General features: G+C 35.9%; 1 protein-coding gene across 1 annotated transcript in view; it reads right to left on the reverse strand.

The window, feature by feature from the left end:
• Positions 1-27,249, reverse strand: part of LOC109046239 (multiple PDZ domain protein) — a 78,243-nt gene that overhangs the window by 30,791 nt on the left and 20,203 nt on the right. Inside the window, 14 exon segments of the mRNA XM_042728777.1 lie at positions 321-362; positions 3,694-3,892; positions 6,158-6,272; positions 8,818-8,976; positions 10,636-10,737; positions 12,539-12,748; positions 16,507-16,680; positions 17,667-17,834; positions 18,228-18,374; positions 20,730-20,812; positions 20,897-20,968; positions 22,776-22,983; positions 23,888-23,976; positions 25,508-25,616. Coding sequence (XP_042584711.1) covers positions 321-362; positions 3,694-3,892; positions 6,158-6,272; positions 8,818-8,976; positions 10,636-10,737; positions 12,539-12,748; positions 16,507-16,680; positions 17,667-17,834; positions 18,228-18,374; positions 20,730-20,812; positions 20,897-20,968; positions 22,776-22,983; positions 23,888-23,976; positions 25,508-25,616 — 1,877 coding nt within the window.

Raw genomic sequence — 27,249 nt, forward strand, 5'->3', positions numbered from 1 at the left:
TAGCTTATATAATTGTAATAATTGTGACTTGACCTTAATGCGCTATAAAAAAAAATATAAAATAATCACAAAACGGTACTGCATAACAGAAAGGACCCAATAATGCATTGAGCAGAAGAAAGCAGCTCACACAGGTTTGGACTGACGTGAGGGTGAGGAAATGAGGACAGAACTGCTTCCAGTCTTTGCGATTAAGGGAGAATGGAAGCAGGGCTGCAGGCGGCCCAGACAATCAGATTCTCCAAAACCTCTGCAGCGACAGAACAAAAGGAACGCAAGCAGGGAGCGAGGACAGACAGCGTGATGAAGACAATACTCACACAGAGACGGGGCTCAGCTCTTCCCCCGCAGCACCAGCGGATCTGGAAACGTGAAGAGCAGTTTACAGACAGCGGGAGGCAGAATAAAGCGACTCACTGCAGCTAGAACACGCTCTCTGCTGCCAGACGGCTTCTGGGTCACCGCTGGGCACCGATAAGCCTTGCTTTATGACGGTCTGTTTCTCCTTTTATTGTGAATGTAAATCCTGAGCTCTGCTGAGGTTGATGGCTCTATTGAATTGGCAGCACCCTTAAAATACACCCTGACCGTACATTATAAGGGATTTTTCTTCCATTGGAACAACTCAAGCTTTAAGTGCCACCAAAATGTAACCCTGGATGACAAGCTGGATACACCGACTGTAAAGTTTGGAGTGGCTAAGAAGTCTCTACTGCTCACCAAGGCTGTATTTATTTGATCAAAAATTAAGTAAAATTGAATATTATTACAATTGAAAATAACTGTTTTCGATGGGAATGTATAGTAAAATGTAATTTATTGCTATGTTTTCAGCATCATTACTCCAGTCTTCAGTGTCACATGATCTTCAGAAATCATTCTAATATACTGATTTACTGCTCAAGAAACATTTCTGATTATTATCAATGTTGAAAACAGTTGTGCTGCTGAATGTTTTTGTGGAAACTGATTTTCTGATGACTAGAAAGAGTAGAAGAACAGCATTTATTTAAAATAGAAATCTTTTGTAACATTATAAATGTTTTTACATTACTTTTGATCAAATTAATGCATCCCTGATGAATAAAAATATTAATTTCTTAGAAATAAATCTTACTGACATCAAACTTTTGAACCGTGTAGTTTATGCAGCAATGGATTTTTATGATTAATTAATAAACACATTGTGTATTTAATTGTAATGAATTGGCTTTGGTTTCTTTTCTCAGCAAATATTGATAAATGAGTTATGTACATATAATAGGGCTGTCAAAAAAAAAAAAATCACATTTCGAATATTTGTCGAATTTATAATAAAAAAAAGCAAAAACATTGCAATCAAATTTTAGGTGTGCGTCAGGCAGCTTATCAGTGGCACACAAAATGCGACAACAATGTAAGTGTCGTTGCATTTGAATGTTCTTCATAGCTTATCCAGTTGAAGCCACTAGATGCGGCACTGCAACCTTGTTCATTCAAAATATTGCAGAAAAAGAGAACATTAATGCGGAGAAGATGCTGTTTACATCAAAACTGAAACCAAGCCGTTCACACACAATGCATCTTTATTGCATTTTCTAGAGGGACATCTATCGTGTCTCGCACAAAAGAGCCACATGTTTAGAAAGCATGCAAAATTAACGTAAGTTCAACTTTTTAAAAAACATGTCTCGAGTCTTTATGGCGGTTTTTCCCCATCAGATGTTTTTAAATGAAAAAAGTACTCTTTGTGATTGGTTTTTGGTCCTTTGTTAAACTACACATACATACATACATGATGCTGTTTTAATTGTTTAAACAACTACATTAATTATATATGGTTTGTAAACATTATTTAATACATTATGCAATTTTTTTCAAAGATAGTTGTGTTATGTTATTGCTTTGAAAAAATGTGCATTAGTAATTTTTTGATTGATGCGCTCTCTTGTGGCCGCAAGAGAGAAACCAAAAACTTTTTTCCCCCTAACTGATAATATGCCTTTTAAATTCAAATATAATTCAAATAGTGATAATATTTAGCTACAAAATTTGAATTTAGTTTTTCAGCCATTTTGACAGCCCTAACAAATAATGTAATTTCTTTGATTGTTTTAAATTTAATTATTTGTAGCACTAGAAACTTTACAATAAGCTTCTACATGTTAACATTAGTTAACATGAACTAACAATGAAAAATTCTACTAATCTCTAGCTTAAATTAATTAAAAAAATTATTAAGACATTATTGAAATCCAAAGCTATATGTGTTAATATTATTTATTCAACCTGAGCTTACATTAACAACAAACAGTTACTTTTTTTTTTAACTAATGTTAACAAATATGTGACCCTTGAGCACAAAAGCAGTCTTAAGTAGCACAGGTATATTTGTAGCAATATCCAACAATACAACGTATGGGTCAAAATTATCAATTTTGTCTTTTTTTGCCAAAAATCATTAGGATATTAAGTAAAGATCATGTTCCATGAAGATATTTTGTAAATTTCCTACCGTAAATATATAAAAACTGATTTTTTATTGAGTAATATGCATTGCTAAGGACTTCATTCTGACAATTTTAAATGTGATTTTCTAAATATTTTGATTTTTTTGCACCCTCAGATTCCAGTTTTACAAATAGGTATATCTCGGCCAAATATTGTCTTAACAAACCATACATCAATGGAGAGATTATTTATTCAGTTTTCATATGATTTATAATTCTCAAATTGACTGGTTTTATGGTCCAGGGTCACATTTGAATAAATACTGAAACAAATGTATTGCTCATTGATAATGTTAGTTAATGCAGTACACTAATGTTAACTAATGGGGCCTCTTTTTTTGAAAAACTCAAATTAAATCCTCTGTGTTTCCCTAATATAAAATAATAAAACACAAACCTTTCTGAGAGTGACTAATTATCCAGCTCTCAAAAACAGAGCATCTGATTTGTGTGTGAGAAGTGGAAAAGAAGCTCAGCTGTGTGTGTGTGTGTATGTGTGTGTGTGTGTGTGTGTGTGTGTGTTCATGTGTGAGAGTGTGTGTGTGTGTGTGTGTGGTGTGTGTTCATGTGTGTGAGTGTTGTGTGTGTGTGTGTGTGTGTGTGTGTAGGTGTGTGTGTGGAGAGTGAGTGTGTGTGTGTGTGTGTGTGTGTGTGTGTGTGTGTGTGTGTGTGTGTGTGTAGGTGTGTGTGGAGAGTGAGTGTGTGTGTGTGTGTGTGTGTGTGTGTGTGAGGAAAGTGAGAGCGTGTGTGTGTGTGTGTCTGAGTGTGTGTGTGTGTGTGTGTGGTGTGGAGAGTGAGTGTGTGTGTGTGTGTGTGTGTGTGTGTGTGTGTGTGTGTGTGTAGGTGTGTGTGTGGAGAGTGAGTGTGTGGTGTGTGTGTGTGTGTGTGTGTAGGTGTGTGTGTGGAGAGTGAGTGTGTGTGTGTGTGTGTGTGTGTGTGTGTGTGTAGGTGTGTGTGTGGAGAGTGAGTGTGGTGTGTGTGTGTGTGTGTGTGTGTGTGTGTGTGTGTGTGTGTGTGTGTGTGTGTGGTGGTGAGTGAGTGTGGTGTGTGTGTGTGTGTGTGTGTGTGTGTGTGTGTGTGTGTAGGTGTGTGTGTGGAGAGTGAGTGTGTGTGTGTGTGTGTGTGTGTGTGTGTGTGTGAGGAAAGTGAGAGCGTGTGTGTGTGTGTGTCTGAGTGTGTGTGTGTGTGTGTGTGAGCGTCTCACCCCAGGTCTGGTCCGATCAGAGAGTGTCTGCGCAGCATTGCTCGTGCCTGAGCGTTGGTCAGGTTTCCCGTCGGTTCTCCATTGATGGCCAGAATCAGGTCCCCGACCCCGAGCCGGCCGTCTCTGCTGATGGAGCCGCCGTGAATGATGCTGCGGATCAGCATCCCGGGCCCGTCCTTCAGCGCACACACCGTCATGCCTGTAACACACGCGACCGGACGTGATGTCTGCTGTTTCAATGCCACGCAGCTTCCTTGGCTGTTTTCATGCCAAGAAATTTACATTTAAATACCAATATACAGTTTCTAAAATTTGCTTTAGATAAAAAATTCTATAATGCATTCAAGGTTGACCCTAAAAGGTGTTTGTGGAGCAATATCTTTTTCTAAGTCATCTTAAACCAGAACAATTTAATAAACTGTTTAAGAGACACTAGAATTTATTATTGGACATTATGTAAATATGATCTGATGCCATTGATTATTGAAAGTTTTTATTGAAATTAAAGTAGCAACTTTTCATAGAAAATCACATTGCTGTCATTACAAAGAAGGGTGAATTGAATTGGCCATGCGCCCTATTAGAATCAGTGTTAATTTATTATTACATCAATTTTAATTATTATTTTATTTCAGCTTATTTTATTAATTTTATTGCCAAAGTAACTTTTCTAATTTTTTTTTTTTGTCTAAGGTTTTCATATAAAACTTATATTTAATTTATTTAAGCTTTATTCCAATTAACAATATTAAATATTTTATTAGTTTTAATTTATGAATAACACCACAAATTAGAATTGGGGTTAGAATTTGAAATAACTGACGGGAAGGTTTTACTGAACCGCAATTCAAAGAAATTCAACACGGCAACAATTTTATTACTATACATTATATTTTAGCCTATGATGCCTATTTATTCCCTTATATGTGCATTTTTTTACATGAATTTTAGACTTGACATTTGAGTATATTTCGTTTTTTTTTTTTTTTAAGTACAAAATTCTATAGGTAGTATTTCAAACATTGATTACTAATATAATATAATATATAAATATATTATAATATAATATATAAATTAAGTACAATGCAGATGCAGACATTATAGTGGGAATTATCAACCTCTGCACATAGTTCCTAGAGAGGCGGCACTTAAGCTAAAGTGAAATTTAAAATGAACTGATTTACCGGCATATTTTTATGTTTATTAGAGTACTGCATGGTTATCTTGGTTTCCCGCGAGGAGCACTTAGTAGTGGATGTTGTTAAGTCAGCGTTGTAAAAAAATCATCTGCCAGGAACTTAAATGCACTTTAATTTGCAATCTTCTAGATCAAGAATGGGAGTCCATTAACACCTGTGACAGTAAAGCCGAGTGCGGATCTAAAGTGGTGTTAAGCAGACTCACATGAATGCAAGATTTCCCTCAGCTCAAATTTTCATATCCTAATAGCGTATATTGGCAAAGCAGATGGCTTTGAATTGCTGCTCCGGGATAAAACCGGCCCAAACTGCTGCTACACGATCCCAGGGCCAAATCCACATCGCAATCATTAGTGAAATCAGTGACTGGGGAAAACTTCTCATCACATCACCTGCTGCATGTATACAGCCAGAAATAGTCCCTTCATACTGTCCTACTTGCACTTGCAGAAAATATAATAGCAATGAAAAAAAAAGTTTTTAAAGTGCATTTTAAATTATGTTTTAATAATCTTTTCAACTGATATGATATTAAAGAAGATGGTATTTAATTTACCATTAATTCAGTTCACTTTATCCAAGCAATTAAGAAATTATTAGTGTTGACAATCAACAAAAAAGCATTTTTTTTGCACTTTTTTTGTAATTGTCATTCACTGCATCTATGATTCAAATGTATAATCATAAATATATCTTCACACTGAACCTCCAAATTAATGTAGAAACAAACATTTTTATATTATAAAAATTGGTTTATATTATAATTTAATTAAATATTAATATTTTAAATATCTGTGTAATGGCATCTTTTAAATAAGTACTATAAATGAAAGCACAAATCGCAGATACCAATACTGATACTGATGCCTCTCTTAAATGTATTATTTAAAAAAAAAAAATTCTATTGTATTTCTAAATCAATATTCAATTTGATCAAATGAGTAAACATTGACAATTAACATCACAGTAAATGTAGTCTGAACTGAAGTTACATATAACTTAAAAAATAAATACATACAACTCTTAGAAATGACATATGTGTACTTAAGTCATATGTTAGTGGCATATATTTAATTGCATTAAATATAAATTTTAACTATAATACATTTTCATGTAATTGCAATTAACATGCAATTAAGTGTCTGAAAACATTACATTCTGGTCACACTTAAGTCTATTCTTTTAGAGTATATTATTTCCGCAGTTCTTTTTAAAAGCATACTAAAGTGTGCTTCTGTGTGACGAACATGTTCTTGTTCTCGTACCTAGACTGGAGGTGCCCTTGACCACAGTGATGGTCCTCTCGAAGCTGCTCCCTGCCGCGGCGGCGTTTAGCCGCTGGGGCTCGTCCGCGGGTTTATCTGGAAGCAAATCCTCCTCCTGAGAGGAGAAAAGGTCAGAATCCTCATCCAAAACCACATCAAAGACACAAGTCAAGGACAGCGACTGGTGGCTGAGGAGAGACCCCCCACATGATGGAAAGCGCTTTGGGTGTACAACAATACACAATAAAGCACTATATATTATATCATTTATTGATGGAGGTGGTTAGTATGATGAGGGGTTTTGTGGGTGTATTTTGTGGGTGTTCTGAGTGGGTTCAGTTTAATGCCAGCAGTAGGACAGCATGATTTCAAATTTAAAAATTTGTGTAAGAGGTCATGGCAGACATATCACTTTTAATATAGATATATATATATATATATATATATATATATATATATATATATATATTATTGAATAATTTTTTGGAGATTAATTTTATGGTGCAGAGCTGCATAAATAAATAAATAAATAAATAAATAAATACAGCATTAATAAATATTGGGGGAAGTTTTTATTTTTTGGTGAATTATTCCTTTGTTAAATTTAGAGTTATTTATTATTTATGTAAATATAATAATAATAATAATACTTGTTGTTGTTATTATTATTACCACTACTACTAAAATAAGAAACAAAATAAGAAATATTGCTACTGTAATAATTAATTGTAAAACTGAGTATTTAATAAAACACTAAATAATAATAATAACAATAATAATAATAATAATAATAAAATCAAGAATTTAAGAAGCAAATATTATTATTACAAAAATATTAAAGAAAATAAGAAATATTGCTATCGTAATATTTCATTGGGAAATTAAAAATAAAATATTTAAGAAAAAAAAATAATATAAAACGTTGCTATTGTAATGTTCCACTGCAAAATAAAAGTTGAGTGTATATTATTATTATTATTAAACCATCAAGCTTTTATTTTGGTGGAAAACTGCAGGGAGCCCTTAAAGCTTCCTTTTTGTTAATCACAGCCGTTTATAAGCACTTCTCGTTACATGTGTAGGAAGACGGTCAGCACGTCTTGCGTTCCCAAATTCACATTTGAATTCCCAACTCACAGAACATGCAAAATAGAGTTCAATGAGCAGTATTTAAAGTGAACTGAGACACTGAGAACACAGATAACGAGCCGCTCACATGTAAATCAACACAATAAAACACACAGTGTGTATAATTATTTAATTCAACCCAAGCCATATTGTGATTTTGGTTTTGTGTCCATGGAGAGATACATGAAAGATTATGTTCAAGGGAAACTTCTGTGGGTAAGACAGACATAAGCAGTGTCTCTTTCACAACTTCTCCATTGATTTATATCCACAATAAGAGTCAAATCATACGCAGATAATCACCTGAAAAAAACAGCACCGTTAATGACCTGCTGAAGTGCAATAATGGAAGAGAGCAATTTCTGGCGAGAGACAGGGGAGCGTGTTTGTGAATGTAGCCGTGATTCATACAGCTGTAATCGAGTTCACTTGCACAGAATGATTCAAGAGGGAACGAATCACTCTCCTATGAATCTGAGCAGAGACCTCCCAAAGCAGAAGCCATAAAAACGCAAATAAACACTCAGCTGATGGGACTCCAAACAATATGCCCATCACGCTGGTCTGGAGCAGTGGGAGTGAATGGGGCTGTTCAAATGACATGCATCAGGAGTTTATTTAGGAAATAAATTTTTCTAGGATCAGTTTTTTGCGTCCATTATTACTTCCACTGTTCTCCCTCACAGTTGTGCCATATTACTTGAATGGCTTTTTTATGTCAAAAACATTCTTCTTTCTTTCTCAAGACTTCTAAAACTGTTACATTAGTGGAAAAGAAATGCATTTGATTTTTAAAAAGTATATTTTTCACAATCTGTACTTACAGCCAATACAATACTAATGAAATAAAAGCCCACTTAAGTGACTGTTTTCTGAACACACTTAAGTACACTTTTAAAAAGTGACTTTTGTATTAATGTCAAATCAAAACTTTTAATTTATAGTACATTAAAATACACATCACGTTATAATAATCTTTTGTTGTGTTTTAAAGAAGTACATTTATTTGAATGTGTTGACTAACATACTAAAGCACATGCAAAGTACTTGATTATCATTTTAACTTTTAGTGTTGTTCGATATTACATTGGAATTGTTAAATATACAGTATTTTAAATGTACTAAATTGCAACTTCATCATTATAAATTTAAATACATGACACAAGTTATATTAAAGTATATTTTAGTTTATCATAAATTCTTGTCAGTACATTCAGTAGTACTTTAACCATATTGCAAAGACAATAGAAGTAGTTATGAAATTACATACGTTATAAACTAAAGATGTACTCAAGTGGGTCAAAAACACTTTAATATAAAGTATATTATTTCTGTAATGAGTATTGTTATTAAAATATGCTTTTTTTTCACAAGGGCAGGGAAAGATAAAACAGAGTTGACTAAATCTGTGTAGGATTACTAAATAATTTAAGATTGTATTTGATTGGTCAATGTAAACCAAGCGTAAAATGTAATCTGATTGGGCATGAAATGTGTATGTTTGAATCTGATTGGTTGCTGACTCTGTTCACCTTCTGTGTGGAGGCGGGTTCACTCATCTGATAAGTCAGATCAATGCTGCAGATACTGCCATGTTCAGCGATCATCGACTGCAGCATGTCCTCCTCCTCCTCCAGAAAATTACGCTCAAATGCCTTTTCATCAGACAGGTCCAAATCACTGGAGTCGATCTGGACATAATATCAGAGAAATTATAGTTTTCTTAAGGCCAAAAAAAATAAATAAATAATAAAAATAAATAAATATTAATAAATACATTTCACATAGTTTGATAGGATAACCGCCCCCCCCCCCCCCCCCCCCCCCCCCCCCCCCCTAAAAAAAAAATCATCATGGACTTTTATTACATTTTCAATGATGCCACATGTGTCTCTTGCTTATCTTGGACTAAAATATTAATTTATTTATCCTAAAAATGGTGCTTATAAATGCTGACATATTGCTGTTAAGACTTATGGAAAAAAAAATTTTTTGGAAAATAATTTCATGGTAATTTCTGCTAACAGTATACCACTGCACGCATATTTTGAACTTCGTTTTACCCCTAAACGAAGAATGAAAAATGAATTTTGTTTTGAGTTTATCTGGGCCTTGTCTACTCCTGAATGGATCAGCCATTTGAACGAATCAAATGAATGAATGACTAAATCATTAAGACATTTACCACCACCTACTGGCAGTTTTAGTTTATTATTTAGAGTTTTCAGTTTGTATACTACATGAGCTTAAACTAGCTCACTTCAAAATTAACATTAGCACTCAGCACCTCACCACTCACAACATGATACTGTGCAGATCTTAAACAGTCAACATATGATATAGTCCATTAATATGATGTTCATTGTGTGTTATAAATAATCCAATAAGTAACCCAAAATTGAAAACTTCCCACAATGTTTATTTATTTATTTATTTTTGTGAATAATTACACATCACATTACCATGAAATTATTTTTTTCCATATATATGTATACATTTTTTAAAGTCTTAACGGTGATATGTCAGCATTTATAAGCACCATTTTTGGGATAAATAAATTAATATTTTAAATAGTTAATCATTCATCTGATCTGATATCTGATCTTATGGCTGTTTGAAAAAAAAAAATATTATTATTATGACTTTGCTTTAAGTAAAGTAATATAAGTAACATGCAAGACATATAATACATTATAACTATGAGAAATATAATCCTTTGTATATCGTAAGTGGATGCAACATGTTCTTGTGTTCTATAAATCATCAAAACCTTAAAAGCTATAACCACAAATAAGTAATAATACATTAAAACTGTTCTTATGAATATTCATGATACAACATATTATAAGTTTTTTTTTTTTTTTACAATGCATTATGCATTCATTATAATACCTTAAGAATACCCTTATAATGTATTATAAATACGGGCTTCATAGAAAGTGTTACTAACTTTTTATTTTTATCAAAAAATATACAATATATACATTTATTTAGAGAATTATTTTATGGTAAGGAGCTGCGTAAATTAAATATTCTTCAAAAATGCAATATTTTTCTGAATTTCAATTTCAATTCATTTTCTGTGATGCCATGTGTCTCTTGATATGATTGGACTAAAATTGCAATTTTTCATCAAAACAAAATAAAACAAAACAAAACAAAACAAAACAAAACAAAACAAAACAAAACAAAACAAAACAAAACAAAACAAAACAAAACAAAACGAAACAAAACAAAACAAAACAGTGTCTGCCTCTTATAATCGTTGATATATAGTTGCTCCTACAGAACGTTGCACTAATAACATGCTTTCCAGAAGAATGCTTTGGTTTTGTTTTATGAGCACTGACCACTGCAGGCTCAGCGCGGAACACAACTTCATCCTCATCACAGCCCTCCGTCAGCAGCAGAGCCGAGAAGATGAAGGAGGAAGAGCCATCCTCATCCTCAGTCTGTGAAGACAGGGAAGTGTCACCTCTCTAAACATGTGACCATTCATTCTCTGATGAGAAGATCACACTAAGCTTGGGCGTTATGACCAGAGAGAAGAACTGTTTGACATGTTCTATAAAAAACTATAAATTCCATATACTTAGAAAAGCTTGAGGTCAGTAAGATTATTTTTTAAGGAAAACAATACTTTTATTTCATTAAATTGATCAAATGTGATAGTAAAGACATTTATAATGTTAAAAAAAGATTTATATTTCAAATAAAAAATGCTGCTCTTTTGAACTTTCTATTCATTAAAAAATCCTGAAATAATAAAAAAAAAAATGTTTCATGGTTTTCACAAAAATACTTGGCAGCACAACTGTTTTCAACACTGATAATAATCAGAAATGTTTCTTGAGCAGCAAATCAGCATATTAGAATGATTTCTGAAGATCATGAGACACTGAAGACATGAGTAATATTACATATGATATCATATGATGCTGAAAATTCAGATTTGATCACAGCAATCAATTACATTTTACTATATATTTACACAGAATACACTTTAAATTGCAATTATATTTCACAATAGTACTGTTTTTACTGTATTGTTAATCAAATAAACAAGGATTTAAATTAGGATAAATTAGGATCTTTGGTGAGGATACAAGACTTCTTTCCTTTTTTAAAAAAAATATATATATTCTAAAATGTTGATATTTTTTTTTAGAAAATAAGCATATGGTAAAGAGCTGCGTAAATATTCTTCCACAAAAAAAAAAAAAAAAAAAAAATTAATTCATTTAAAAATATATAAAATAAATAAATGTATAAATAAATAAATGGCAGCATATAACTGCATTTTCTCTTTTAAATTTAAAGTAATATATATGTTGATTTTAATTGGTTGAAATCACTCATTATGCAGTTTGCTGAAATGTACTGTATAAACAGTAACATAAACATCTTGAATTGTTTGAGACAAGTCTACTCTGTATTTTCACACTGTTTTTTTTTTTTTATGATGCTTTATGCAATAATGTAAAGCGGTCCTGCATACTGATGCTGTACAGATATATATTTACTGTGCTACAGCAGAATCTCATTTCATCATAACACCCAGCCCAAGATCACAATAAAAGACTCAATGTGATTTGATTTGGTTAGAAATCACTTTGCATGTTAGTAGTGCAAGGTTGGTTAGCGAGCTGAATTGTTTGTTTGTTGATTTTGGCATCATTAAAATAGATGATCCCGCTGAAGATTTGATGTGCAAAGGTAAAAAGGAAGAAATGCTTTCTCCGTTTTCATTCTGCTTCTTGGAAGTGAGTCATTTGAACCATATTAAGAGGTGATGTTACCCTATCGCACTTGAGAGAGCAGAACAAAAGCATTCGGCACGCACATGCAGTCTAAAGGCCTCTCGTGAGATTAAATCTTCAGAAAAAAAGGCCTGATCAGATGACCTGCACTGCACTTGACAACCCACCACACTCGCTCCAAACCTCAAACCTTGGAGGAGAAAAGGAAGGAAAGATGCCAAAATGTGCACACAATCCCAGAATAATGCAGCCGAGATAACAGCTTTGAAAAGAGGTTAAGATAAACTACAGCCCCTGAGAGCTCTTCACAAAGATACAGACACACTCCTCCAAGAAGATTTAATTTCCTGAGGCCTTAAAGGACTACAGACCCACGTCATGAAATATTTAAAGAACCTGCAAAGGAATCCCGTTACTGCATCCACGGGTTTCAATAACACAAAATTGTACAGAGAAAAAAGCTGCTTTAGAAACTAAGGCTAGTATTTCTTACGGGCAGGGGTTTGGCCACTCCGATCCGGACGGTGCCCATGTTCGCTCCCTTCAAAGCCTGCACTGCTTCCTCCAAACTGGCGCTCTCCAGGTTGATGTTGTTGACATACATGAGACGGTCTCCTGGCAACAAGCGTCCGTCTTGCTCTGCTACACCATCGGGAACTAACGACCGAATCACTATTACTGTCTTGAGCGGGTCCATTGGGTCCTGTACACATATGAACACACACACGCAAAATGAGTATAACAGTAACATTATTGGTTTTACTTTATTTCAGTAGGCCTCTGTCTTTAGACATTTTACTAGCTATAAGTAATTTTTCAACATCTTGTCAACTAACTCCCATTTATTTGCAACTCAGTCAAATTACTCCCATTAATTTGCAAGTACATCTCAACTAACTACCAATAATTTGCAACTACATGTCAGCCAACTCCCATTAATTTGAAACTACAAGTCAACTACATGTCAACTAATTTCCATTATTTTGTAAGTAATTCAGCTAACACCCATTAATTTGCAACTACATGTAAACTAATTCCCATTGATTTGCAACTACAAGTCAACTAATTCCTGTTAATTCGCAACTACATGTCAGCTAATTCCTATTCATCTGCAAGTACGTCAACTAACTCTCATTAATTTTCAAATGTCAACTAACTCTCATTACTTTGCAACTACATGTTGACTAACTCAAATTAATTTGCAACTACATGGTGACAAACTCACATTTATTGGCAACTACATTTAGACTAACATTAATTTGCAACTACATGTCAGATAACTCATATTCATCTGCAACTACATATCGACTAACTCTCATTAATTTGCAACTACACGTCAATTAACTCTCTTTAATTTGCAACTACATGTTGACTAACATTAATTTGCAAATACATGTGGACTAACTCACATAAATTTGCAAATACACGTCAAAATAATAATAAACTGCCACTGCAGTCGAGGCCCTGTCCAGGCGCCCGATGCTGCATGCACATGGCCCCCAAGCCTATGGCAGAGGCATCTGTTGAGACAACAACATGCCTGGACACTTACACCAGGGGAACTCACCACCTGAAGAAAGGCAAGGTCTGACCATGGGCTGAAAGTTTGGTGGCATGACGGGGTGACTAAGACCCAGTGAGTGCTGCATTGTCATGCCCATCACAGGACTTGGTCGTGGAGCCAATGCTGAAGCGGTCTCATATGAAGCAATCTGAGCCCCGTGACTGTGGCAGCGGATGCTGAAACTGTTCCAGTGGAACCTCCCTCCTGAGCTACAATGACTCCAGGCAGTTCAGCATCGACTGGGCACGCTCTACTGAGAGACGTGCAGTTAGGCCGACCGATTCCAACTCCATACCGAGAAAAGAGATCCTCTGCACGGGGGAGTGTTTGCACTTTTCCCAGTTGACCCGAAGCCCCAACCAACTGAGGTGGCTGAGTACCACATCCATGTGCTCGCACAACTGCACTCGAGACTGGGCCAGTATGAGCCAGTCGTCGAGGCAGTTGAGAATGCAAATGAGGAATGAGGGCTGCCTCCATGACTTTGGTGAAGACACGAGGCGACAGGGACAGTCTGAATGGGAGGACTTTGTACTGATATGCTCGCCCCTCGAACACGAAGCAGAGAAATGGTCTGTGTCGAGGGAAAATCAAGGATTTAAATTATGGTTTGTTTAGTTCGGTTCGATCAATGCAATCGTGTGGTGGTGTGGAATGAATGATGGGTTTCTGCATCAACATCCTGAATTGGAGCCCGTGGAGGGCTGGTCTGAGTGTGTGGTGTGACACACACCTGGACAAGAGGCTCGTGAGGAGGCATTGCGTCCTTGAACCGGACCCTGCTGTAGGAGAGGGGGATGGGAGTGTTGAGGCTGTGTCTCGTACACCGACATCCTTGGTCTCTTGGAACCCGGAGAAACAGGAAACTGCTCTTTTGCTGAATGTTTGGGTACCACTGGCTGTGGAGCCTGTGATGGAACACAACAAAAAGGGAACAACGGATTCTCCACCCGGCCCTCCGGGGAAGGAGCTGTACGCTCACCACCTCCTGAAGATTTCCGGATCACCCATCTCAGGAACGCAGCCTGTTCTGACGCTTTATGGGCCTGGCAGGGGCAGAGACAGGCTGCACTGTTTTCCTGCTGCGAGCTCCACAGTAGGTAGCGGAAGGGTGTGAGGGGCTGCAGCCGGCAGCGGGGTGACGACAACTGTGGGCTGCTGGAGCAGGATGTGCTTAATGTCCTCCATCTGCTTCTGTGCGGCAGAGAACTGCTGGGCAAAGCTCTCCACCGCGTTGCCAAAGAGGCCAGCCTGGAAGATTGGGAAATCCAAGAAGCAGTACTTGTCACACTCCCTCATATTCGCCAGGTTAAGCCAAAGGTGGCGTTCCTGGACCAAAAAGGTGGACATCGTCTGACCCAGGGACCACGCAGTGACTTTCCCCACCTGTAGGGCAAGGTTCATCGCAGTGCGCAGTTCCTGCATCACCCCTGGGTCAGAACTACCCTCGTGCAGCTGCTTCAACATCTGACTTGCAGGAGGGCCATGGCATGCAGGACGGAGGCGGCCTGTCCAGCAGCTCTGTAAGCCTTGGCTGTTAGTGCAGACGAGAATTTACAAACCCTGGACGGGAGTCACGGATTACCCCGCCAGGCTGTGGCACTCTGCGGGCAAAGCTGCATTGCAATAGCATGCTCGACTGGGGGGATCTCCACATACTCCTTAGCCAGAAGAAAAAGGTGCCTTCTAAGATCTAGTGCCGGGGATGGGCGTGCGGCTCCCCCAGGAACCAATCATCCAGCCTGGAGCGCTTGGGAGATAAAGGGGGTTTCCATTGCAACCTGACACTCTCAGCGGCCCAGGAAAGCACAGCAGTCAGCTCTGGATCTGACTTGTGCAACGCCACCTTCCCTGATGGAGGTAACGCAGCCGAGTCTTCATCTCCAGTGCCAAGCTCAGTTTGAAGAGCTGCAGCACGCCGTCCAACATGGAAAAGCAGCAGCACTTGACCGGCAAACCTCTGCTGACGCACCGTAATACCAACACTCTGATGAACGCTGTCTAGTAGACACTCTTGCTTGATGATCGGTCAAGCAGAAAGGCTCGGCTCTGTAGCTGAATGTGCGACTGCACGCACTTTCCTCATATACCCGTGCTGCGGGGCGAGGTGCGCAATGCAAAGCTTGGCTTGATTTGTTGACACTTGAATGTGATTGGGCTCTCTGGCGAAATCCCCAATTCGTCAGTCACTGATGTAACGTCGATCGTGACTGCCTGATAGGGAACTCACATTAATTTGCAACTACATGTGAGCTAACCCCCATTAATTTGCAACTACATGTCAGCTAATTCCCATTCATTTGCAACTACATTTCATCTAACTAATTAGTTTGCAACTACATGTTGACTAACTTGAGTTAATTTGCAACTACATGTCAACAAACTCACGTTAATTTGCAACTGTTAACAAACTTGCATTAATTTGCAACTACATGTCAAATAACTCCCATTAATTTGCAACTACATGTCAAATAAAAATAAACAGAGCAATTTCAAGAGGGTCCTCGTTCCACTGGTGCTCGGGCCCTAATAACTCCCATTTAATTAATTTTAAATATTTAAGAACACTAAAAGTACACATTCAATACAATTAAGCACACTTCTTTTTCACAAGAAAATGGCCACCACAATATAATATACAGACAATAAACAGATAACATGTTAATATTGCATTATCCTCTATTTTTGCACACAACAACAAACATACAGCTCAACTAGTGTAGTCTTATATACAAACAGGTGACTTTCATAAACCAGTTCTTTTAATCATAAAAAAAGACTCAAAATCCAATTTCAAACTCATGAGTTATTGCTTTGTATTTGATGTGTAAAAATAAAGTGCTTCTCCAATTCTTATGTGATGGTCTAAATTTAGAAAGCTCCTTCCACTTTCCCACCTGATAATCCAGAATGCTGAAGCCCAGTCCGCTCTCTCCTTTCTCTAGTTCAATGTCCTGTATCTCTGTTTCCCACATCGCTAACGGCGCTCCGGTGGGCTCTTCAGTCACATGATCTTTCAGGCTGTCCTCTGATTCGCCATAGACCAGGAAATCCTCAAACTCACCTGGCACCTACACAAGTGAGATGAACAAAGCTATTCATTCTAATAAAATCCCTAATAATTGTTCAGAAGCGTAAGACATTACCTTACTTTAGCATGTGTAACAGGGTGGATGCAAAATGTACAGCTTTTATTGATATCTTACCCATGTCATGCATTTGAGCATGAAGGTCTGTCCTCTGAAAGTGACTCGAGATGTTCAGAGATTATAATGGTGCACTGTAATCTGATATAATCCCAACAAAGGAAAGTCTGACTGAACCGCTCAGGCTCGTTTAACATGCTCATGGAAAACAAGAACTTTATCATTGCAAACAAATTATTATAAAACGGATTTAGGTTGGTCAGACAGCGGGTCAATTTCTTTCACTAGTAAGTGAGTTTTGATTCAATAAATTACATCTGATTTGATTAACAACAATTCAAATACTCAGTGATTTTATTTACAGGAAAAACTACTTGTTACATCTGTAAAGACATTACTTAGATGAAGAATATGGGCTACATTTTAACATTTGGGGAAATTAAGTGTTCTTTCAGCATTAGTTATTTAAATGAATGTTATTTTTGTTTGTAAATTATTTGATTTATAAATAATGTAATTAAATAATTTAATACATTTCTTATAATTTAATGAATAAAAGTATTTCATTAATTACTATTTAATTATTTATTATTATTTAATTTCTAAAACTTAAATATAATAGAGATTTCTATAGTAGGTATTTCAACCACTGATTATTAAATGTCTATAAATACTCCATGTGGTCTATTGATAACTATATGATAACATAATAATTAATATTATTAGTACTTGTATTAAAGAACCTAAACTTAGAGCAATTATACAACAATCTTTACATTTTACTCTATTTTAATTTTATTGGTATGGATAAATTCAGATTAATAAAAGTCTGACTGTACATTAAACTACATATTTAATCACACATATTAAATCTAAACATGATTTGATATTTAGTGAACAATTTAATGTACCTGAACTATGGAATCAATGGCCACATCCTCTGGCTGTGGTCGGTCAGTTTGGGTGTCAGTCATTAGAGGGGCGGGTCTACAGCAGACCATGGTCACAGAAACAGGAAGTTCTTTCAGAATGTCAACAACCTCTTTATGAGTCTCACCTCTGAGGGGAATGCCGTTCACCTGAACAAACGCAAACAAACTTATAAATATATGAATCTGTTTTCATCATTGATAATCATCAGAAATGTTTCTTGAGCAGCAAATCAGCATATTATTATTATTTTTTAAGGATCATGTGACACTGAAGATTGGAGTAATGATGCTGAAAATTCAGCTTTGATCACAGAAATAAATTACAGAATGATTTTTGAAGGATCTAGAAAACAGCTATTTTAAATATATAATAATATTTCATGACAGAACTGTTTCTACTGTATTTTTGATCAAATAAATGCAGCCTTGGTGAGCAGAAGAGAATTCTTATCAGAATCAGTTTTAGAATGAGTTTTATTGCCAAATTGGACCAAATTCCAGTATGTTGGTGGTGGGTTGTTTCTGATGGATGTGTTTTACCTCTAGTAGTTCGTCTCCACTACAGATTTTTCCTGATCGCCCAACAGGTCCCTCAGGAAGCACTGAGCAGAGGATGTGATGACCGGCACACAAATCCAGACTGATCCCTAAACCGCTGTTCTCACTGAACTTCTCCACTTGAGCCACCTGAATACACATTAACACAAAATCACAACATCACAGACTTTACAAATCCCTCATTCGCTTGGCGTTATTTAATATTACAATTAAAGTTGAAGGGTATCAGAATGAATCTGACAATTAAAGATTTGATCAGATTGGTGTTGAACAACCCAAAGAGCCAAATTCCACAAATAGGCCCAAGACAACATAAATCATAAATCTGTCCAGATCCCAGTGCCAGCCAGTCTGAAGCAAGCCTAACCAACCAACTCCAGTTTGAACAGCTTGCAACATTAACACAAAAGAACACTTATTGATAATCCTGACTCAGGAAGGAGATGTTTTTTGGGGGGGCAAGTAACCAAGATTGATGGTCAAAGAAATGCACTGCATGACCATCAGATGTAAATCTATGATAGTAATCACGAGATAAAGACTTTCTTTGGATTGACTTCCCTCCACCTAGGAGACAGGAACCAAACTGAGATTCTCTCTAGTCACTTTTTGACCTCTGCTTCTCACAGAACACACCCTCACATTCACAGAATGACAGAGAGACTGCCTTTACATGTATATATGCACCAAAATGATGCTAAAAGGACTTATGAGCAACTTTCACTTCTAGGCATAACTCTATATCATGTATGTAACCCACACATTTGACTATCATGCCCTAATAACTTATTGTGTATGTATTTTGAATAACTATTGAATAGTTTATAGGATTATATTCATGTTGGGTATGTATGAGTTAGAAAATTCATGCTTGAAACATTTCTACCAATCGATACTTTGTCAAATACAGTATATTTTATTCTGGTTATAGAAATCATTTCCAAATTATACTCTGCAAGAGCGGGAATTTTTGGGATGTGTGTGTGATGATATAAATTATTTATTTATTTTTTTGTGGAAGAAATATAGCAACAACCCGAGCTAAGACAATGTCTAATTGGTCAAGACATCATTTGGGATGTGTCCAACTTCCCGGTTTAAATACTTAGGACACCATCAAATTATGCTTTTTCTCTTGTCGGCTTTTTGCCGCCGCTTTTTGCTTTTGGTCATCACTTTTTGCTTTATGCTTTTAGTCATGCTTTTTACCACTGCTTTGGCTTGCATGCCAGCAGCTCCTCTAAAACCATGAGGAGAAATGCCATCTAGTCTTGTCACACTCTTATTCTTTTTCTTTTTCTCAGTTTATTTACTTTTCTGTTGAGAGTTTTGTGTTCTTAGTTAAGTTTTGCCGCAATGCCGTGTCGCCGAGTTCACTTTGAGTCTGTGACGGCCTCAAAACTTCAACTAGCCCACAACTCCACATCTTCAGCCAACAGCCAACCATTGGCTTCCCAAGACGTCTGAACTTCCAGACAATCAACAAACTTGGGAAACCCCAGGGAACCCCCTAAACAAGTGACACAAGTACCTCCAGATTCAGAGATTTAACTCTGAATCTACAAAAAGAGAAATAAATGAATTAGATTTCTGAATTAGATTGGGCTGGCCAGTTAAGCACACATAATAAAAATCTACATATAACAATCAGTCACATTTTTGATCTTTGAACTGCCATGGCAGAAATAAGACCCTGTCACTTCTCATTTACATAATAACAAAAAATACATATTTTTGGAAAACTCTCTAAAGTTTTTGGTTTGACACCAATATTGGGGACAGCAAACGAATCACAAATTATACACATAATTACCAAGTTAATTAAAAATAGAGAAAAATCTGCATAGTGGACAAACCCAACAACATTATTTATGAAAAGGTGATTACAGAGACACAATTAGAAAGTATGAATCATTGTTTTTCTTTTTTTTTCAAATCATTAAAAAACCGAACATTGTAAAAAAATATTTTACATTAATTTTTTAAGTAGAAAGACTGAAAATGATTTTCTTGTAAAATGTACTCCAATATTCTGTTTTACTTACAATTTGGAATTATTGCAAGTAAATTATTATTATTATTATTTCAGTATTATTAGATTATTATTTCAGCAATTCTTTTTTTTATAATTATTAAAACAAAACATTTAAATAAATGTGTTACTGGCTGTTTCTTCAAGCAATTTCAGCAATTTCTAAGTTAATTCTAAGCTAATATTTATTTATTTATTTGTTTCGGATTTACTGGGTTTTAGTGAAAATACTTTTCACTCAAACTGCTAGCAAATTTCACAAATAATAACATAGAAATGCCAAACTACACAATAAAAAAAGAATAAAAAAAATAAAAAATTTGGTTGAAAAAAAAAATATTAACGGAATTTTAAGTATTTTCTTTTTTTAAATGTTTAAATTTTTTTTAACAGCATACTTGGTGACTAAATGTTCTTCTAATTAGAAGATGAAGTGTAAAGGAGTTACTCACAATGACTTCGCTGCAGACGCAGAGTTCATTCTGCCACTTCTGCATTAGCTGGTGTTCCTCCTCAGAGCTCAGCTTCACAGGACCTGAGAGAGACATGACAGCATTACCCGCCGCTCTCTGCGAGTCGATTCGCTGATATCAGCGGTGAAATGGCAAACGTCTCTCACCGTTGGGTCTTTCTGGAGCTCTGATGGGCGAAGCGGTGACAGACTCCTCTGGAGTGAGGAACACTCTCTCATCTAGACAGAAAAACACAAGGGGCATCAGTGATGTGCGAGTCTCTCTTCATATAATAACAGGCTTCATGGGACTGTGAGGAAAGGATGAGTGAGATTTTGACTCTAAATATGGTGTGGCAGCTGACAAATACACACAAAGGATCTACCAAACTAAAGCTAGATCTCAGCTCTGGCTTAACATTTCTGTTGTAATATCTTCAAGTATTCTCTCTGTCTTCAGGATAAGATTTAAAAAAGACCCTTGGATTTTGTCAAAAATGCAGAACACAAGACAGTAAGGAATATTGATTTTTCAGATCTCTCTTTTGCAGACTGCCAAAGTTATTATTTCACATAATCCCACAAAAATGAATGCAAAATAACTGTTTTAACTAGTTCCAGGTTGATAACTGAACACCACTCAAATGTGGAGAAATGTGATGAGGTCATGTGACTGTGTAGAAAACTGTTAGAAACCATTTTAATTGTGGAATGATGCCTAATGTTTCACGCAGTGTTATTATTGTTAACCAAAACTAAACATATTAAAAATCATTTTTGTTAAAGGGGTCCTATTATGCTCTTTTACAAGGTCTTGATTTTGTTTTGGGGGTGTACTAGAACAGGCTCTCACACTAGGTTGTTCGAAAAACATATATTTTTCACATATTTTACATTATTACAACACCTCTCTGCCCAGTCTGGCATGAACGGCTCAAATAGTTCCTGCATCAAAGTTTTTGTTTGTGATTGGTTAGCTGCCTTGCTGGTTAAATGTTAGCTGCACCAGTCTGTGCTGTGATTGGTTAGCTGCACCAGTCTGTGTTGTGATTGGTTAGCTGCACCAGTCTGTGTTGTGATTGAAAAAGCATAATAGCACCCCTTTAATTAAAATAAATTAAATTAAATGTAAATATTAAATGTAAAATAAATGTTGCCTTTGCAACTAACTGAAATAAATTCAGTTCACTTTAAGCATTAAAAATACTAAAAAATAAATTAAAATAAAGCTAAATAGAAATATAAAAAAACTAATAAAAATTAGTGTTATACTGAGATTAAATAACAAATGAAATGTGAATATATTTTATATAGGATCTTAAGCAGTATCTTTATATATTATTGTATCAGTGTTCATAATTCTAAACATCCATATGGAGACCAGTGTAGGAGTTCTGAGAACAAACTATTTTTTTTTATAAATATGTACAAAATATCCAGTCAATATAGTGTGGGTTAGGTTTTCACATCACTTTTTTTGCATTGCGCTTACCGGTTGCACATTTTTGTCTCAGTTTCTTTACTTTCACATCAAATATCTCTGAGCTTTTGCTTTGGTGAAAAACTGAAGGAAGACTTTTAAGTTTCTGTGTGTAGTTGCCAATCATTTTCAACACACGTCTCACTATAAAACTGTGCTGTAAACCTCACAAAAATTCATGAAGAAGGTTCACAGGTTCAAGGCCGCTCTGATTCACACTGAAGCACACGGCTCATGCAGATTATATAGTCATTTCATTAAACTGCAGCCTTTTGCAGTTCAATAATCACACTAGGCCACACTGCGGTGTAGATTTCATTGTACATCCTTACTATTAGCTACTTAAATTAGACAAGCCAATGTCTTTCTGCATTCATGGAGTGTTTAAGCAGACGTGAGCGACTGATGTAGGCAGCTTCATTCAGATTACTGTGTGCGTTTGAAAGTGAAAAAGTGAAAGTGATGTGACATACAGCCAAGTATGGTGACCCATACTCAGAATTCATGCTCGTTAACCCATCCAAAGTTAGCAGTGTACACACCCACACACACACCATCCATGAGCACACACCCGGAGCTTCGTTCGCTCCATTGTTGAGTTGCTTGATGCGCTGAGGGTGGGTGTGGTCTCCATGGTGACAGGTATGATTGACGGACATGCGTCCTCCAATTTAAAGCCGCGTCGGATGAGCTTCAGGTTTACAGTCTGACCCGTGTGTCTCAGGACCTCCACGGCCTGCTGGTTAGTGTAACCCTGGATGTTCACACTGTCTACCTGCACACACACACACACGCCTTCAATACACACTTCACTCACATGCTGAGATCATATACGACCCTTGACCATCCAAGTCTGACAGATCAATATATACACTGTATATACTGTATATGGGAGGATTTTCAGGAACATTCGGGATGTCATTCAGTTTGATGATTTTTTTGTTATGTCACGTTTTTTAATAATAACAACAACCAAAATATAAAGTGCGCATATTATAATAAAAAAAAGACTATAATATTTGGGCAGTTACAAACATTTTTTTGATGATTTTTTTTTTATGTTTTTTATTTTTTTATTTGTTTGTTGTTATGTTTTATGGTTTTTGGAGTGATTTTTGGGATTGTGAATTGTGGGATTTGTAATTTTTTAAATTGGGGGGTTAGGGTTAGGTTTTTTTTTGTCTTCAGAAAAATGTGGGGGAGATGGGGAAAAAAATGTCATAAGATTCAAAATTTTGAGTTTTTTTTTTTTTTTTAATCACGTCCATTTTAATATCAATCCAAAATGAAATAGAAAAAGGCCAATAAAAATAAATGTTTGATATAGTCAATTGATATGTTGCAAAAATGACTCAGAAAAGTTTAACTTTATGCAAATGATAAGTGAGTTGATGGGGAAAACATCAACGAAACTGAAATCAGTAGAGATCACATTATCTGACTTGTTTTGTTGAAGTCCAGATAAAAAATAACCACTTTGTGATATATAATTTTAACAATACATTTAATTTCTTATATTTCTCTTCTCTTACTGTTATTGTGCAGATCCAATAACATATACTACACATGCACAATAACAGAAACACTTTCACCTGTCAGCAGACACCTTTGATTTTGATAAGCACAAAACATGCATAAACAAGATTTTCATCTGACACGTTCTTTGTGAAATAACTCACAGCTATGATCTGATCTCCAACATGAATTCGGCCGTCTTGCTCCACTGCGCTGTCCCTCGAAATGCTCTTCACAAATATCCCAGAGGGCTCTGCAATTGGAAATTACAGTCAGCAAAGGTTAAACGCTGCCTAAAATAAGGCACTCTAGAATGTGAATATGCTTTTCAGATGGAATCTGCCCAGAGTGAGAAAGAGAAAGAGTAAACATCAAGCCTGTGTCTGTCAGGGACAGAAACATTATTTATATTATATATTATTTATGTTAAACGTACTAAATCATGCTAAAACATTCTAGCAATATGTAAAATCATGTTAAAACATGTTAAATTGTGCTAAAACATTCTAATTATGTTCATGCTAACAACATTCTAATCGTGAGAAACATTCTAAACATGCTAATCGTGTTAAAATTCAGCTAACAATATGCTAACAATGCTAATCATGCCAACAACATGCTAATCATGCTATCAGCAAGCTAGCAACATGCTGGAAACGTTAATCATGTTAACAAAATGCTAATCAGGGTTGCAACATGCTAATGTTATAAACATGCTAGCAACCTTATAGCAATATGCTAACCATGTTAGAAAACATGCTAATATAATGTTAAAAATGCTAATCATGCTAGCAACAAGCTAACAACATGTTAGAAACCTGTTAATCATGTTAAAATAGGTTAGCAATGCTAATCATGTTAGAAACATCACTAAAATGCTAATAATGCTAACAACATGTAATCAACATGATAACAATATGCTAATCATGCTAACAATGTGCTAGCAACAAGCTAATAATGCTAAAATATGTTATCTATCTATCTATCTATTTAAACTTTCAAACTTCAAGCTTTTACAACTATTTCAAACTTTCTAGCTAGGCTTTCTCAAGCAAACTAATTGTGTCTTGATGATTTTTTGTCTAGTTTAAAATATTATCTCTCTAATAAGTACTCTTTTTCACTGTACACTAAAATAAAGCAAACTTTATTTAGACAACACACCTTTCAGACAGATTTTGTGTCACATCGATATGCAGAAAATCATAAAACTAAATGAATATTCAACAAGCCACATCTGAGGTATCCTTCATGTCCAGCACAAACATTAAATGCTGAAGTTTAAGACTTAGGATTGGGCATGAGGAATAATTATAGTGATGCTTGCCTTCAGAAATTCCATTAATAAAACTATATAATAACTAGTGCTGTCAAATGATTAATCGGGATTAATCCCATCCAAAATAAAAGTTTTCGTTTACATAATATATGTATGCGTACTGTGTATATTTATTATCTATATATAAATACACACACATGCATGTATATATTTAAGAAAAATTTTATATTTGTATATTAAATATATATTTTATATATATTATATAAATATATACATGTAAATACATGTAAATAGTTTCAAAATATATACTGCATGTGTGTGTATTTATATATGCATAATAAATATACACAGTACACACACATATATTATGTAAACAAAAACTTTTCTTTTGGATGCGATTAATTGCACTTAATTGTTTGACAGCACTTATAACAACCATTAGTCTGATCAGTCTGCACATCAGATCTGCTTATTAATATAATTTACTGTCTGATATACAGCTCACCTGAAGTTTTGTCCCCCACATACCCCGCGATGGTGATGCCTAAACCCTGAGCGTTCTTCATCAAGCTCACATCGAAAGCATCCTGTTCCTGCTCCTCTTCCTCAAGACCCTGACAGCAGACACAAACACAGATTAATACCAATAAAAAGATCATTAACATTACCATCTTTTTAAATATGGTTTGAAACAAACTAATAACACAAAACATAATTCATCATATCTATTGCTAATTCTCAAGTGCTGTTGTTTTTCTACCAAAAACCGTCTCTTCCTGCAGGATGATGTCTTTAAAGATCAGCAGCCAGTTGCAACAAACTCATTAGGGTAAGAAAACATTCCCTTGTAATTATTATTCCTAGCTTAATGGGTTTGTCGCACTGGCCTCAGGCTTTCGTTAGTTACAGAGAAAAGACTAACAGAATGAAAAGTGATATTGTGGACGATTAGTAATTAAAACAATATTCTCAAGAAGACATTTAATGTTATTAGAGAAAGGCGATATTAAGAAACACCTGCAATATTTCCTAATGAATTGCCACTTTTCATTTTGAATTGGTGCATAAGAAGACATGGCAAAAATGCCAACATCCATTCAAACCAAAAGTAGATAAATGAATGGAAATTCACTCTTATATTCACTTAATTTTGCTATTCTAAAAAAAAAGAAGAAAGAAATTAATATGATATCCTTACTGATACAACAGTTCTTTCTGGTCCTCGAATCTGATTGGCTGATAAGAGTGTGATATTCAAGTGATATCGTAACTCCAAATATTTTACTGCTTGTATCACTCCGCTTGCCGTATTTCTCACAGCGGGTGTCATGGCGGATGCCCGAATCCACTATAATTTTAAAAATAATACTGTTTTTGTGTCACGGAATGTAGTTTTAAAAGTTTTTAGGTGAGGATGTAGTTGTTTAGTGTTGTTTTGTGTGTTTTTTTGGTGAGGATGTGATGTTTTTGGAGTTTTTTTTGTGCATTTTCAGAGATGTGAGCTCCAGGGCGTCAGCGGCCATTCTACGCTCATGAACCCGCGGAGAGAGCGCCTCGCCTCGGCCAGATCTTCTGGACTTTACCACTGGCTCTGATGTCTTTATAGTGATTAAACATGAGATATAACTTGTTTTGGGTAAATATAATTGGCAGTCTTTGGGGCAGTCGTGGCCTAATGGATAGTCGGACTTGAAACCCAAAGGTCACAGGTTCAAGTCTCAGGTCCAGCAGGAATTTTAGGTGGGGGGAGTGAATAACCAGCGCTCCCTCCATCTTCAATACCACAACTGAGGTGAGACCCTTGAGCAAGGCACCGAAGCCCAATTGGCTGCCCACTGCTCTGGGTGTGTGTATGGGTTCACTACTGAAAGTGAAAGTCACACACTGCCAGTGACCCATACTCAGAATTCGTGCTCTGCATTTAACCCATCCAAAGTGCGCACACACAGCAGTGAACACACACACACACACACACACACACACACACACACACACTGTAAACACACACCCAGAGCAGTGTGCAGCCATTTTTGGTGTGGCGCCCAGGGACCAGTTGGGGGTTCAGTACCTTGATCAAGGGCACCTCAGTCGTGGTTTTGCCGGCCCGAGACTCAATCCCACAACCCTAGGGTTAGGAGTCAAATTCTCTAACCAGTAGGCCACGACTTCCCCTGTGTGTGTACACTTAGATGGGTTAAATGCAGAGGACAAATTCTTAGTATGGGATGTCACTTTCACTTTCATTAA

The sequence above is a fragment of the Cyprinus carpio genome, chromosome B7, assembly GCF_018340385.1.
Source record: "Cyprinus carpio isolate SPL01 chromosome B7, ASM1834038v1, whole genome shotgun sequence".
In the NCBI taxonomy this organism is placed as follows: domain Eukaryota; kingdom Metazoa; phylum Chordata; class Actinopteri; order Cypriniformes; family Cyprinidae; genus Cyprinus; species Cyprinus carpio.